This window comes from Salvelinus alpinus, chromosome 2 (genome assembly GCF_045679555.1).
Source record: "Salvelinus alpinus chromosome 2, SLU_Salpinus.1, whole genome shotgun sequence".
NCBI classification, from domain to species: domain Eukaryota; kingdom Metazoa; phylum Chordata; class Actinopteri; order Salmoniformes; family Salmonidae; genus Salvelinus; species Salvelinus alpinus.
Window position 1 is genome coordinate 35,189,233 of NC_092087.1, and position 15,238 is coordinate 35,204,470.

At 46.8% G+C, this 15,238-nt stretch overlaps 1 protein-coding gene across 1 annotated transcript in view; it reads right to left on the reverse strand.

The window, feature by feature from the left end:
• Nucleotides 1-80: 80 nt before the first annotated feature.
• Nucleotides 81-15,238, reverse strand: part of espl1 (extra spindle pole bodies like 1, separase) — a 29,161-nt gene continuing 14,003 nt past the window's right edge. The window contains exons 9-32 of the mRNA XM_071375866.1: nt 10,995-11,237; nt 10,671-10,815; nt 10,294-10,453; nt 9,882-10,021; nt 8,755-8,889; nt 8,493-8,609; nt 8,179-8,350; nt 7,538-7,663; nt 6,997-7,153; nt 6,385-6,494; nt 5,118-6,262; nt 4,536-4,956; nt 4,217-4,375; nt 3,884-4,097; nt 3,467-3,669; nt 3,046-3,173; nt 2,739-2,861; nt 2,312-2,461; nt 1,963-2,130; nt 1,630-1,734; nt 1,420-1,535; nt 1,234-1,317; nt 756-920; nt 81-529 (exon numbers count right to left, since the gene is read on the reverse strand). Of these exons, the coding sequence (XP_071231967.1) occupies nt 328-529; nt 756-920; nt 1,234-1,317; nt 1,420-1,535; nt 1,630-1,734; nt 1,963-2,130; nt 2,312-2,461; nt 2,739-2,861; nt 3,046-3,173; nt 3,467-3,669; nt 3,884-4,097; nt 4,217-4,375; nt 4,536-4,956; nt 5,118-6,262; nt 6,385-6,494; nt 6,997-7,153; nt 7,538-7,663; nt 8,179-8,350; nt 8,493-8,609; nt 8,755-8,889; nt 9,882-10,021; nt 10,294-10,453; nt 10,671-10,815; nt 10,995-11,237 (4,888 nt within the window). The 3' untranslated portion in view covers nt 81-327. The remainder of the gene's footprint in view (nt 530-755; nt 921-1,233; nt 1,318-1,419; nt 1,536-1,629; nt 1,735-1,962; nt 2,131-2,311; nt 2,462-2,738; nt 2,862-3,045; nt 3,174-3,466; nt 3,670-3,883; nt 4,098-4,216; nt 4,376-4,535; nt 4,957-5,117; nt 6,263-6,384; nt 6,495-6,996; nt 7,154-7,537; nt 7,664-8,178; nt 8,351-8,492; nt 8,610-8,754; nt 8,890-9,881; nt 10,022-10,293; nt 10,454-10,670; nt 10,816-10,994; nt 11,238-15,238) is intronic.

Genomic DNA, 15,238 nt, shown 5'->3' on the forward strand with positions numbered 1-15,238 from the left:
GCAAAGGCGCAGATGTGACATACTGCCCCCTACTGAGCGGGAGCAGAAATGCAATTCCTTTCAACACCAAAGCACAGGGATTGTTTGGCAAATAATTTTATTGACAAGCATGACTTAATACATTCATGTACACAATGCATTAATTAATATATATCTAAAACGATTCACCATATCCAAAATATATTAAAAAACAAAGGATCACCAACATTAGTTGACATTTAAGGCAGCAGCCCTGTGAAGCAGATAATACAGACAAGTTTAAAATCATATCCAATTCATGTGTTGGGGATCAATGGCTTTGTGTGTTTGGCCAGATGTCCTCTTATCCTAGCGCAGATGGATGGGGAGGCCGTAGACCACGGGTGCTGCCCCTATGAGGTGTTTGAGGTGTGTGGCCTGGCGGGACAGGGCCATGTGGTCCAGGAGTGAAGCCCCAGGACCTGCAGACAGCCAGGACTCCAGCAGAGCCTTGGTGAAGCGGTCAATGTCCCGGTCTGTCACATCCCACAGATTCCCCAGAATCAATGGGCTGCAGGCCAGAGAAGAGACAGATAGGCATGATATACATATCAAAATCACACAGGCAAAAATCAAACAGACAGGCAAGTTAATCTAGGACTTTTAGTCAATGTATGGCAGTAAAACAGAACACATGAAATGCCCTTACAGCATCTAACATTTGCATTGATTTCTGAAGAAAGAAAAAGACGAAAGCATGGTGTCTCAATCTTTACAGGTGTGTGCACCAGTCTTACCAGCCAGCCATGAGGTAGTTGAGGATGATTCCTGTCCCCTCCATCTCCCCTCGTACAGCCAGAGCAGCGCTGCTGCAACCAAAGAGCAGGGAGGCAGCTCTCATCTCCTTCTTCAGGATCCTCTGCCCATCCAGGAACCGCGCTCCCGCACCATGACCCACATAACTACAAAGACAGTGAGAGGCATGTGAGCCAGACTCCTCAGCACCCAAGTAATCAGAAACAAGTGAAGTAAGATCTGGTGAATTGTGACACCAATTCAAAGCATCTCACAGCTAGCATAATGCAAGACAAGTGGACAACACACACTAAAGACAGTCAAGCTTCATGTTAAACTACATTTGTTTGTGTAATAAGGCAATTAATTGACAACTAAGCCTAAAGGCATGTTAGTAGGGTATGCTTGGCTGTCATACAGGTGAACGATAACTAATATCTCTTCTCCGTAACAGGACACTTCACTTCCTTCTAGACTCACATGTAGAGGTCTTTGGCAGTTACTGCATCCTGCAGTTGATCTGGGTCAGGAGCCACACCGCACACACCCTGCCAATGTTGTTCACTTAGGACAGACAGAGCGAGAGTCAGAGATTCATCAAATTCTAAAGGACAGATGAGGAAGACAATTAAAGCCCTCAAACAGTGCTGTTGGTGCTGCACTCACCTGGTGAACGACTGTTTGAAACGCTCCTCTGTGTCTCCCAAGTTGCCGTCAGGGTTAAGCACGTAGAACACCTGCTTAGGGTCCACACCTCCATTCAGGACACAACCCGGGTCAGACTGAGGGCCAGGAGAGACATGCAGACATCAGTATTAAACTTTAACAACTAATCTTTGTGGAATAAATTTGGGCCAAATGGGTTTGTGGTCTGACCTCTTTTAGAGCACAATGGCCCAGCAGTGAGTGTAGAGAGGGCATGCGGGTGACAGAGCAAGGCCTGAGGCAGGAGATGCTCTCCCATGGCAACTTCTGGAGGTACTGCAGGAGAGGACAAGACCGACATTACACCTGGCTTTACCACAATAGTCACACTCACAGGCAATGTGTTCACGTTATGCAAGACTCTCCCCAATCCTCCTCTACACAAAGAGTGTGCATTGTTTTGCTTTGTACGTTGATCTTGCTAGGCACACTAGAGTCGATTTGAGTGTTGGATAGAGTGGGGAGAAAGTGTTTGTGTGCAAGACTAGTGCAAGAGAAACCAACCTTGTCCAAGATGAGCACCACGTGGCCTTCGGGCTCGGGCCTCTCTGCCAGTACAGCCGCAGCGGTCTGCAGAAGGTCCACACACTGCTTCCCCTGGTCTACACACACTCCCTGGGCAAACCACTGCAGCTGGGACTGGGAAAGCAGAGGAGAGGCAGACAGCACAGCCTGGAACACACAGGGTTAAAATAAGTTATTTTAGTACTTCCTGGCCAATGTGCCTCTGTATGCTCTTTGGAGTCATGGCCTGGTTATGGTAAAAGCACTGTGACAACTGCTGTTATAAAAAGGGCTTTATAGACAAATGTGATATCTATGATATACATGGGAAGGCATTTTGAAGCAGCACCTTCAGCATCTCCTCCGAGGTCTGTGCCCCCCAGGCAGTGAGGGTTTTCTGGAGGTGCTTCGCCTGGACAGACAGCTCAGGGTCAGAGGTCAAGGGTAGGAGGAGCCCCCGCCAGCAGCCCAGCAACCCCTCCATCTCCTCCAGCAGCCTCTGAGGAAAGCGAGAGAAAGTGAGGGAGAGCGACAAAAAGGGATATTTAGGGACATACCAAAATACTCTCATTACCATAAAGAGATGTTGTAATCAATACCACACCATTTTGCATTTACTTTATTTATCATAACCACCTTCAATCTTACCTACAGTATAAGCATTCCTTCAACATATGTTTTGGAATGAATATGCTTCTTGCAGCAACATAACCTCTCATTTTACGTGATCTCTTTTCACCCAAACCCAGATGTACTTTCCTTCCCACCAGTCTTACTTCCATGCGTGCGTCCAGGGCCCTCCTCCCCTCCCACCACTTGGCCTTCTCCGACACACAGCTCACAGCCTTCTGCTCCTTCTGAACACTGTCCATCTCCTGCACCAGCCAGCTCATAGGGTGCTGATGATACACAGGGAAGACAGAAGTCACTCACAATGCATGCGTTTAAATATACTGTGTAGGAACCCAGGTTGAGAAAATTAGAAAAGGTTTAGAGAGCGAGAGGAGAGAGAGAGAAATAGAGTGCGAGAGAATACAAGGATAATAGAAATAGGTGTGCTTGGGGGGTGGGCGGGTACCCAACCTCTCGCTGGGCCGTGGGGATGCGGACGGTGACGGGATCGGAGTCCCTCTCCAGCCGGGACAGCAGGACGGTGTCCCCCATTTCCCCTGGGTGCACCCCCAGCACAGACAGCACACACACAGTCAACCCTAAAGAGGGGACAGAAAGTATCACCACATCACTGTTGCCACTAGAAAAACACCATACATCCATTGCAGTCCATCTAATCCACAGGCTGTGGACTTCAGGGTTATGGTCAATTACATTTACTCTTCCAGCATGAAAAAATCCTAATGGGGATTATATTGCCACTTTTCAAAATACAATTTAATTTCCATCACAAAATCCTGAGTTAATCCTGATAACCAATGTTATTTAACTGAAATAAATTAACTATATATTTTTCTTGACACAATAAAACATTGAAATCTGCCAGTGGTACCGGTGGGGAGGTCTTGCAGTTGTGTGATGAACTGTTGGCAGTGTTGCTGTGGAAAGACAGAGGGCTCAGCTGTGGGGAAGGAGAAGATTTTCTCCAGCTGGGACAGCCTCTGTTCTATAGGGCTTCCAGTCTGGCTCGAGGGCTCCTCTAAACTCAGAGAACCCAGTCTGTCTGCCAGCTCAGACGAACTCTTCTTCAGCTTTCTACAGGAGGGACACAGCAAAGGAATCATTTCATCTTTAAGCACACAGGATTGAAGGGGGGGAGACAGAATGATGCAAGCAACATGTTGATTTCTCCACCTAGCCTCCTATAGGTTTAGACCTACATGTATCCAGTTCATTCAGATCTGTGAATATAGTAGGGGTAACCAAGGGGTTGTTTTCAGCCTGACCCAGAGAAAGTATGATGACTTACTTGAGGCGATTGGCCAGGTGCCGTGTCATGTGATGGCGGGAGGTCACACCCAGGGATTGGACGTGGAGCATCGCCGTGGTGACAGAATCCTTTTGCCCCAGCGACAGGGCCAGCAGGCCACAGAGGCTGGGGTAGAGGGTGGGCGGGGGGAAATGCTGCAGGGCCAACCAGGCGGAGCGAAGCAAAGACTGCACTGCCTCCAAAGAGAGACCGTCTATGGAGAGAACAGAGAGAGGAGAACGAGGGAAAGTGGGTTAAGTTCAAACTGAGCACTCCTATTCACCCTAAAACCATGTTCATTGTCACTGTACAAGGTGCTGCCAGCAGCCTCACCAGGGCCAGTGTTGGAGTGAGGGAGGTGGGCCTGGGCTTGCAGGGCCCCCCCTGGGTGACCCTCACGCCTCAGCTCAGACAGACAGTCTCGCTCTCTATCACCACACAAGTCTCTCCTCAGGACCTCAAAGTCTGTGTCTGGGCCGTCCAACACCATGCCTGTAGACAGAGAATAAGCAAAATACCATTGGTTAAAAAGTTATTGAATTACAGTATAATACAAGACCCCATTCCTTAGAGCTTGACCTGGATGCCCACTGCATGCGAAGGCAGGCAGTTCTAGTCTATGGACTATACGAGCAACATGAAATACTCTTACTGGCTGCACCAGTCTCCTCAGTCTCAGTGTCTGACGCCCTTAGCTCCTCGATACTGGAGTCCATATTAAGTCCATCCATCTCCTCTTCAATGGTCCTCATCCTCTCTGGCACCTCACTGTGTCCCTCTGTCCCAGGCTGTTGTCTTCTGGGTCTGCCTCTCCTGGCCGGGGCAGACTGGGAGGAGGATGACACAGAGGCGACCAGCTCGTCCTCAGAGGAGGTGCAGGAGAGGGGGACGGCAGTGCCCTTCTTCCTGCCCCTCTTAGGAGGGGCCTTCTCTGCAAGGGGGTCAGGGGCTGAGACTTCTTTTGGGGCACGGAGTGCCCTGGTGGAGGTGATGCGCTTTTTGGAGACCACAGGTTTCTCTTTGAGCTCCACTTTGGGGTTGGATTCAGTGTCACTCTCATCACTGAACTCCACCTATACCAGGAGACAAAAATTATTACCTGGCTGCACCATCTATGGCCAACATCCACACTAATAAGTAAATCACCATACCAATTTTCATCCGTGCATACAATCCATTCATTATAACTATAGATACGAATAATCTGGTCTTGCAGCCTGTCTCCTATTTGTACCTTAAAGCGAGACTTCTTGGTGCGTTTGGGGGCTGCAGGTACAGGCTGTGGTTTATCCTGAGACGGTGACAGCTCCTCATAGACCTGGAAGGGCAGATTAGCGGCGACCTTGGCTGCTCCTCGCCTCGCAGAGGGAGCCTTGACCCTCTGGACGGGAGTGCATGCCACTGTGGGCACCTCTGTGTTGAAATCAAATGATTTGAGCTCCCCCACAGACGACTTGTCCCTGGATTGTTTGACCACCACAGGTGTTTTGGGGACCAGAGACATTTGGCCCTTGGTGGAGGAGAAACTCACTTTAATCTTGGGGATGTGGTCTTTGGTCTTCTTGGTGTCTTTAGCTTTAGCAGCTGTGACCACTGGGTCTTTGGACTTCTTAAGCGGGGTTGGAGGTGGGGGTAGTGTTTTAGGCTTGTGGTCCACCTCCACAGCTCCTTTGGGTGGAGGGTTCCAGGCCCAGGCTGCAGAAAAAAGCTCCTCAGGTGGGCAGTCTCTCTGGGTGGCCAGGGCCAGACAGGAGACCTGGGCTTTGGCCCCCAGCAGCCTGGCCCTCAAGGGCCCCAGCTCCGGAGAGGGCTTGGAGGCCACGAACGCCAAACCAGCCTCTAGGACTTTCCAGGTACCTGCAGCCTTCCCCATCCTTAGCTCCAGACCCGACATGGCAATGCGCAGGTACACCCGTGCCACCAGGTCCTGGAACAAACAGGGTTTGGGTGGGAGTGTTTTGAGGGGAAAGAGCTTGGTCAGTTTGATGGCCATCTTGACAGTGATGCTCTTGCAGCGGGCCAGAGCGGCCAGGTGGAGGTTACGACTGGCTCGAACCTCAGTGGGGCTTAGCTGGAGGGCCAGGTCGGCCTGTGTGGTGGCCCAACGAGCAGTCACCCGACCCAGGCTGGGCTCGGAGCAGCAGGGGCATTGGCAGTCGGCCACATGGCCCAGGGAAGAGAGCCAGCGCTGGGCCCTGGCTTTGAGTGGAGGGGAGCTCGCCAGGTCCCGCTCGATGGGCTCCTTGGGGAACCAGCGGGTGCTCAGGAAGGCCTTACAGTCCTCCTCACCACTGGGAAGGGGAGACTCTGGCTTCGGAGCCGGACGACCTTTCCTCGGTTGGATCCTCACCTCCGCCTTCTGCGCCCCATTAGTAAAGTCTAGAGGAGTTCAGAAGAGGGTTGACAGTGGTATTGTTACAAAGAATGGCAGCAAGACTCAAATGCTTCAACCAACATTATGTATAATCCACAGTCATTGGAATATGTAAGTAAAGTTGTACCGGTGCAGAGTTCCAGCAGGTTCCTGACTTTGTCCAAGTCAAAGCCACACTCCTCCCTCTCCCCCTTCATCAGCTCCAGCTCAGCCTTTATCACCAGCAGCTCGGCACACCTACAAACACACACAATATGAGTTTCTGAAACACCCAAAATGTATTGTATATTATGCACATACAAGAAGTCAAAATAACACTGAAATTATGAAAATGACAATAATGCCTTTTTGTGTAAGAGCTGTTTGAAAAAATTCCTGGAATTTTAGCCTGTTCAGGTGGGATGGAACATATGGCCCACATCATGATCTGATAATAGACCAATGACTGTTTGTCTGGGTAAGGTGGTGGGCTCTACACCATCTTATAAACCAATTAGGGCTGAGTATGGAAATATCTTCAGATTTGTTTCCTAACGCCTACACGATCAATACTGGAGGCTCAGGGAAATAAATTACTAAAAAACATTTTAGAGTTATTGACACTAAATAAACAAACATTGATTTATTAGACATACAGTGATGATTTAAAAATAAAATGACAACATGGATAGGCCTCAATTATTTCTTAGAACTTTTGGGAACTCCTCCTGTAGTGGAGGAAGCAGAGACAGACACTTACTGGCTGAGGGTTTGCAGCTTGGTGGCCAGTTTGAGGGCCTCCAGACACTGGAGCTTGGCCTCGTGGACGGCTCCACTGCTGCTCCTCACCGACACCATTCTCACAGAACAGCCCAGCAGCTCAGACAGCAGCTGCCACTTCAACACCAGATTATCACCTAGGAGGGGAGGGTCGAAGGTCAAAGATGATAGAATGGCATCTACCTCAGATGGGGGCTGACATGGTAGGTTATGGTGGGCGTGTGGGAAAAGTACAAAGACACGAGTAGACCAGTCTTACAGCTTAACCTGGGTCATGTTGATTTGACACCAAACGGCTATAAGGCCACTGATGGCTATAAGGCCACTGATGGCAAGAAGTGGAGGGAACACAATCAACGCAAGTCAAGGTGCAACCCCCCAAAAATGTGATCATCTTTGAAAAAGCGCAACGCTCGTTCACCATTAAAAACATTCATTTAGGCAACTATCAAAAGCTCGAGGCCCACTGAAAAATATATTTAACCCTTCAGAACAAGTGGAAGCGGCCAGCCGTACAGTACCTTGGTCTATGAAGCGTGTGTCAGTGCTGCTGCAGGCTCCATACAGGCCGTTTCCCACCAGAGTCACCAGCAGACTACACAGAAGCTTCAGGCTCTCATACAGGGCAGTGTCTGGGGTCTTCAGCCCTGCAACACACAGTCAAATCCAATCCTATTATATTTGGCACAGGCGCCAAATACAACAGGTGTAGGTAGACCTTACCGTGAAATGTTTACTTACAAGCCCTTAACCAAAAATGCAGTTTGAGAAATAGAGTTAAGAAAATATAAAGCAACAATAAAATGACATAATAACGAGGCTATATACAAGGGGTTCCGGTACCGAGTCAATGTGCGGGGTCACACACTAACATGACAAACGGCTAAACGTAGTGCCCTTAGCCTTACATTTATCAAGGAAATACTTCAGTAACACACAAAGAACTGTGACATTTACAAATGAAACATGACATGCCATCTATCAGTCTAGACGCTACGAGGTCCAGAGCCTGCTGTTTTTTGTTTTACGTGATAATTGCACACACACATCTGGTGTCCCAGGTCTAAATCAGCCCTGATTAGAAGGGAACAATGAACAAATGCAGTGGAACTGGCTTTGAGGTCCAGAGTTTGAAGGGTCTAGAGTAGTAAAGGGTGCAGACCATGACGGGTGATGCGTTGGCGCAGTGCCGGTGGCAGTGCGGCTGTGTCCAGGCTCAGGTAGGCACTACTGGTCTGTAGTGCCCGGGCACGCAGCAGGTACCAGCTCTTAGAGTGCCTTTGCTCTCCCACCTCTTTCAGAACCTCACATAGGTAAGGCACACCCTGTGCCACCTGTGGAGATATAGAGAGAAGAGGATAGAGTTAACGGATGACTCATGACAAAAAAGGGTTAGGGTAGACTCAGATGGTAACAACACTTGTGCTGTCGCTTTGTGAGCTCCCTCTGCAATGTGGCTAATACTGTGTGTGTTACCTGTCCTTTGCTGTAGCAGAGCTGAGCCCTCAGCAGTTTGGCCAGCACAGAGAGAAGGGAAGTGCCCCCAGTGTTGGGATCAGGGGTCAGACAATTCTCTGCTTTCTCCAGCTGGGCCTAAAACACACACAGTATTGAAATGTTAAAAACAACAAACATACACATTACAAAGGAGCACAGTATCTAAGGGTAACATTCACTACATGACGTTCCTGACTGCTTACAATTTCAAACGTAAACATGTAATCAGCAGGTGGGTTACCTGTGCCATTTCAGGGGCACCCAGCTCCAGCAGCAGCCTGGCAGAGTGGCACAGGGAGGAGGCATGGCCTTGAGCATCACCAAGGCGACGGGAAAGGCCAGAAGCCAACTGGTAGGCCTCCAGGGCCTGCAGAGGCTAGGAGAGGAAGATAAGTGTTTTCCACAATTACATAGAGTAGCCAGTCAAATAGAAAAAGTAGCCAGCCAGGCGCCCCCAGAGGTAAACCTATTTGGCCGAAGGAGCTCTATTTTGGTGGCTTCTGGGTCTAGGCCTATATGATCAGGATGATTTTCATAGTGAGATGACAAACCTTTCTCGTGAGATTAAAGTCTTATTTACAGTTTACTTCAAGATATGAACTGCCACATGTGTTCTTCAAATTACATATTAAAACCGGAAAAAATGACAAATAGCCTACATTATTTTGAAAAGTAAATGCAATGTTGAACTGAAAACATTTCAAATGATATCAGACTGAAGTATTACACAGTGCACAAAACATTAGGAACACCTACTCTTTCCGTGACAGACTGACCAGGTGAAAGCTATGATCCCTTATTGATGTCACTCATTAAATCCACTTCAAAATCAGTGTAGATGAAGGGAATGAGACAGGTTAAAGAAGGATTTGTAAGCCTTGAGACATGGATTGTGTATGTGTGCCATTCAGAGGGTGAATGGGCAAGACAAAATATTTAAGTTCCTTTAAACAGTATGGCAGTAGGTGTCAAGCGCACCGGTTTGAGTGTGTCAAGAACTGCAACACCACTGGGTTTTTCACACTCAACAGTTTTCAATGTGTATCAAGAATGGTCTACCACCAAAAGGACATCCAGCCAGCATTGGAGTCAACATGGGCCAGCATCACTGTGGAACGCTTAGTAGAGTCCATGGCCAGGTTGTTCTGAGGGAGGGAGGTAGCCTAGTTAATATGAAGTGGAAAAAGTAGCCAGCTGAAAATGAGTACGTAACAGGCTGATTAGCCGACGGCTCGCGTTAATGGAAAACACTGGAAGATGGATATATGTAGGGCCAGTCATATGGGCTGGAATAGGAAGTAGATACTAGGAAGTAAATACTAGCCCTGTCAAGAACTAGTGTGTAGAAGCTTCAGGTGTTAGTGTTACCTTGCCCATGAGTTTGTAGAGGGCAGCAGTGAGGGCGATGGAGGTGCAGGTCTGTTTAGGGTTCTTTACAGAGGGCAGCTCGTTCCTCTGCAGTAGAGAGGCCCACTCCCCCAGAGCCTTGTCAAGAGGTTGGCTCAACTCTGAGTAGAGAAACACACACACATAAACACACTCAGTAATTCACTCGTTACCGAGTGAGAAAAAGGAATGGAGGGAAACAGCAGTGGTCAACCCACCATATAGACTCATACAATGACAACTATGGGAAGTGGAATCCAGCATACGCACATGTGGTGGATTCTAACTGCAGGTTGTATGAGCCAAATACTTACAATATAAAGAATACAGTGAACGTCAATCTAAATGAGCTCTACTGGACAAGGATGATTGGGAAGTGAAAGAAGGTCCTTACTGCTCTCAGCAGCAAGATTGAAACGCAGGCCCTCGTACACCAGGTTGCTGTCCTGCTGCTTCTGCTTGTCCTCGTAATCTAGGTCATTGGTCTCCACAGGGTTGGTGTCGCCCCCTGCCTGCTGCCGCACATTCTGCAGCCTCTTCTCCTTATCTATGGCCTGGTCAAGGGAAGAGTGGTTCATATAAAAATGGCAGCGAATCAATACACAGGCTATCAAAACATCTAGAACCACACGTAATCTGTTCAACTGAGAATATACAAGAAACAAAGGCTAGCAATTTCAATGTCAAATTTAAGATTAAAATGTAAGGGGGTGAAATCTAGATTACAATTATAATGAGAAATGAAATCTCTTCAAACACATTACCACCCACCTCCTGCAGGTTCTTCTCCAGGGTGCAGACATACAGCCACAGAGAGGCGTGGGCCTTGTCGTCCTTCAGCCTATCAGCATTCTCCTCCGTCTCTGGCTCCTCCTCCAGCAGTCTCAGGGCCTCGTGGGTAAAATCAACGGCAGAGCTGCCACGGCAACGCAATAAAAATAAACTGCTGAAGAGCTACTAAAGCACGTCAGTATAAGTTATATTAATAGCATTGGCATTCCACAGTTGAGTAGTATTTGTTTCCTATCAGTCCATCTGAATCAGAATAAGTTACGGTAGTATTGCCATTCCACAGTAGAGCGTCCATTGTCCTACCAGTCTGTCTGTTCACTGAAGTCCTGGAAGCACACCACTTGGGCCATCTCACACAGGTAGACGGCACGCAGGTGTGAGTGGTGGCTGTCCTCGTGGCAGATGTCCAGCAAGTCACACAGGGTGTTGTAGCGCTCCTGAGTGCTGTCCCCTGCCACCTCCCTGTAGGCACGCAGCTCCTCCTCCAACAGGCACAGCATCACCCCCTCGTCAGGGACGTCAGGCCCAAAGCCATCACGCAGGGTCCTGACAACACAACAGCACAGGGACAGTCATACTCTTAATGGGGTCTCTTAAGGAGTAAAGAGGAGTTTATCAAACATTCACAAGTAAATTATCCTCATCAGGCTTCCCTAAGCTGAAAACATTGTGTAGAAATTGTTTTGGAGTCTGAAAGCGTGTACCGGTATACAGCACATTCGGAAAGTATTCAGGCCCCTTGACTATTTCATTACGTTACAGCCTTAATCTAAAATTGACTAAATAGTTTTGTTTCTCTCACAATCTATACACAATACCACATAAGGTCAAAGCGAAAACAGGTAATAATTTTGGGCAAATGTATTAAATAAAAAAAACTGAAACTTCACATTTACAAGTGTTCAGACCCTTTTACTCAGTACTTTGGTGAAGCATCTTTGGCAGCGAGCACAGCCTCGAGTCTTCTTGGGTATGACGCTACAAGCTTGGCACACCAGTATTTGGGGAGTTTCTCCCATTCTTCTCTGCAGATCCTCTCAAGTTCTGTCAGGTTGGACGGGGAGCAATGCTGCACAGCTATTTTCAGGTTTTTCCAGAGATGTTCGATCGTGTTCAAGTCCGGGCGAATCAAGGACATTCAGAGACTTGTCCCGAAGCCACTTAAGCGTTGTCTTGGCTGTGTGCTTAGGGTCATTGTCCTGTTGGAAGGTGAACCTTCGCCCCAGGCTGAGGTCCTGAGTGCACTAGAGCAGGTTTTCATCCAGGAGCTCTCTGAACCCGAGTCTCCCAGTACCTGCCGCTGAAAAACATCCCCACAGCATGATGCTGCCACCACCATGTGTCACCGTAGGGATGGTGCCAGGTTTCCTCCAGATGTGACGCTTTGCATTCAGGCCACAGACTTCAATCTTTGTTTCATCAGACCAGATAATCTTGTTTCTCATGGTCTGAGAGTCTTTAGGCAAACTCCAAGTGGGCTGTCATGTGCATTTTACTGAGGAGTGGCTTCCGTCTGGCCACTCTACCATAAAGGCCTGATTGGTTGAGTGCTGTAGAGATGGTGGTCATTCTGGAAGGATCTCCCATCTCCACAGAGGAACTCTAGAGCTCTGTCAGAGTGACCATCGGGTTCTTGGTCACCTCCCTGTAAGCAGTTGTTACTCTTCAATAACACAGACCTCAAAGCAAATCAGTGGGAGAAAAATCCCTGACCAAGGCCCTTCTCCCTCGATTGCGCAGTTTGGCCGGGCAGCCAGCTCTAGGAAGAGTCTTGGTGGGTTCCAAACTTAATCCATTTAAGAATGATGGAGGCCAGTGTGTTCTTTGGGACCTTCAATGCTTCAGAAACCTTCCCCAGATCTGTGCCGACACAATCCTGTCTCAGAGCTCTACGGACAATTCCTTCGACCACATGGCTTGGTTTTTGCTCAGACATGCACTGTCAACAGCGGGACTTATATCGACAGGTGTGTGCCTTTCCAAATAATGTCAAATGAATTGAATATACCACAGGTGGTAAATCAACTTGTAGAATCAATCAAGGTGTAGAAATATTTACGATGATCAATGGAAACAGGATGCAACGGAGCTCAATTGAGTCTCATAGCATAGGGTCTGTTTTTTTATTATAAAAACCTGTTTTCACTTCGTAATTATGGGATATTGTGTGTAGATTGCTGAGGATTCCTTTTTTGTGTGGAAAAAGTCAAGGGGTCTGAATACTTTCCGAAGGCACTGTATGCATGCATGCACACCACCGTTCAAAAGTTTGGGGTCAATTAGAAATTTTAGTTTAAAGAAAAGCAAAAACAAAAAAAATCCATTACAACAACATCAAATTGATCAGAAATACAGTGTAGACATTGTTAATGTTGTAAATTACTATTGTAGCTGGAAACTACAGATTTTTTATGGAATATCTACATAGGTGTACAGCGGCCCATTATCAGCAACTATCACTCCTGTGTTCCAATGGCACGTTGTTAGCTAATCCAAGTTTATCATTTGAAAACCCTTTTGCAATTATGTTAGCACAGCTGAAAACTGTTCTGATGAATGAAGCAATAAAACAGGCCTTCTTTAGACTAGTTGAGAATCTGGAGCATCAGCATTTGTGGATTTGATTACCATACATCAAAAAATTTAATTAAATTAAAAGCCGTTTTCAGCTACAATAGTAATTTACAACATTAACAATGAATTTCTGATCAAAGTTTGTTATTTTAAATGGACAATTTTTGCTTTTCTTTCTAAGTGACCCCAAGCATTTGAACGGTTGTACACACACACCAAAAAAAGAAACGTCCTCTCACTGTCAACTGCGTTTATTTTCAGCAAACTTAACGTGTGTAAAGATTTGTATGAACATAAGATTCAACAACAGACAAACTGAACAAGTTCCACAGACATGTGACTAACAGAAATGGAATAATGTGTCCCCGAACAAAGGGGGGTCAAAATCAAAAGTTAGTCAGTATCTGGTGTGGCCACCAGCTGCATTAAGTACTGCAGTGCATCTCCTCCTCATGGACTGCACCAGATTTGCTGTGAGAGGTTACCCCACTCTTCCACAAAGGCACCTGCAAGATCCCAGACATTTCTGGGGGGGAATGGTCCTAGCCCTTACCCTCCGATCCAACAGGTCCCAGACACGCTCAATGGGATTGAGATCCGGGCTCTTTGCTGGCCATGGCAGAACACTGACATTCCTGTCTTGCAGGAAATCACGCACAGAACGAGCAGTATGGCTGGTGGCATTGTCATTAGAGGTCGACCGATTAATCAGAATGGCCGATTAATTGGGGCCGATTTCAAGTTCATAACAGTCGGTATTCAGCATTTTTGGACACCGATTATGGCCGATTACATTGAACCCCACGAGGAGACTGCATGGCAGGCTGACTACCTGTTACGCGAGTGCAGCAAGGAGCCAAGGTAAGTTGCTAGCTACCATTAAACTCCTCTTATAAAAAACAATCAATCAGTCTTAACATAATCACTAGCTAACAACACATGGTTGATATTACCAGTTTACCTAGCTTGTCCTGCGTTGCATATAATCGATGCAGTGCTTGTTAATTTATCATTGAATCACAGTCTACTTTGCCAAACGGGTGATGATTTAACAAGCGCATTAGCGAAAAAAGCACTGTCATTGCAACAATGGTGTACCTAACAATAAACATCAATGCCTTTCTTAAAATCAATACACAAGTATATATTTTAAAACCTGCATATTTAGTTAATATTGCCTGCTAACATTAATTACTTTTAACTAGGGAAATTGTGTCACTTCTCTTGCGTTCTGTGCAAGCAGAGTCAGGGTATATGCAACAGTTTGGGCCGCCTCGCTCGTTGCGAACTGTGTGAAGATAATTTCTTCCTAACAAAGGCCGTAATTAATTTGCCAGAATTTTACATAATTATGACATAACATTGAAGGTTGTGCAATGTAACAGCAATATTTAGATTTATGGATGCCCCCCGCTCGATAAAATACGCTACGGTTCCGTATTTCACTGAAAGAATAAACGCTTTGTTTTCTAAATGATAGTTTCCGCATTTGACCATATTAAATGACCTAAGGCTCGTATTTCTGTGTGTTTATTATATTATAATTAAGTCTAAGATTTGATAGAGCAGTCTGACTGAGCGGTGGTAGGCAGCAGCAGGCTCCTAAGCATTCATTCAAACAGCCCTTCACTGCGTTTGCCAACAGCTCATCGCTGTGCTTCAAGCGTTGCGCTGTTTATGACTTCAAGCCCATCAACTCCCGAGATTAGGCTGGCAATACTATAGTACCTATAAGAACATCCAATAGTCAAAGGTATATGAAATACAAAATGGTATAGATAGAAATAGTCCTATAATAACTACAACCTAAAACGTCTTAACTGGGAATATTGAAGACTCGTGTTTAAAGGAAGCACCAGCTTTCATATGTTCTGAGCAAGGAACTTAAAGGTTAGCTTTTTCTTCTTTTTTTTATGGCACATATTGCACTTTTACTTTCTTCCCCAACACTTTGTTTTTGCATTATTTAAACT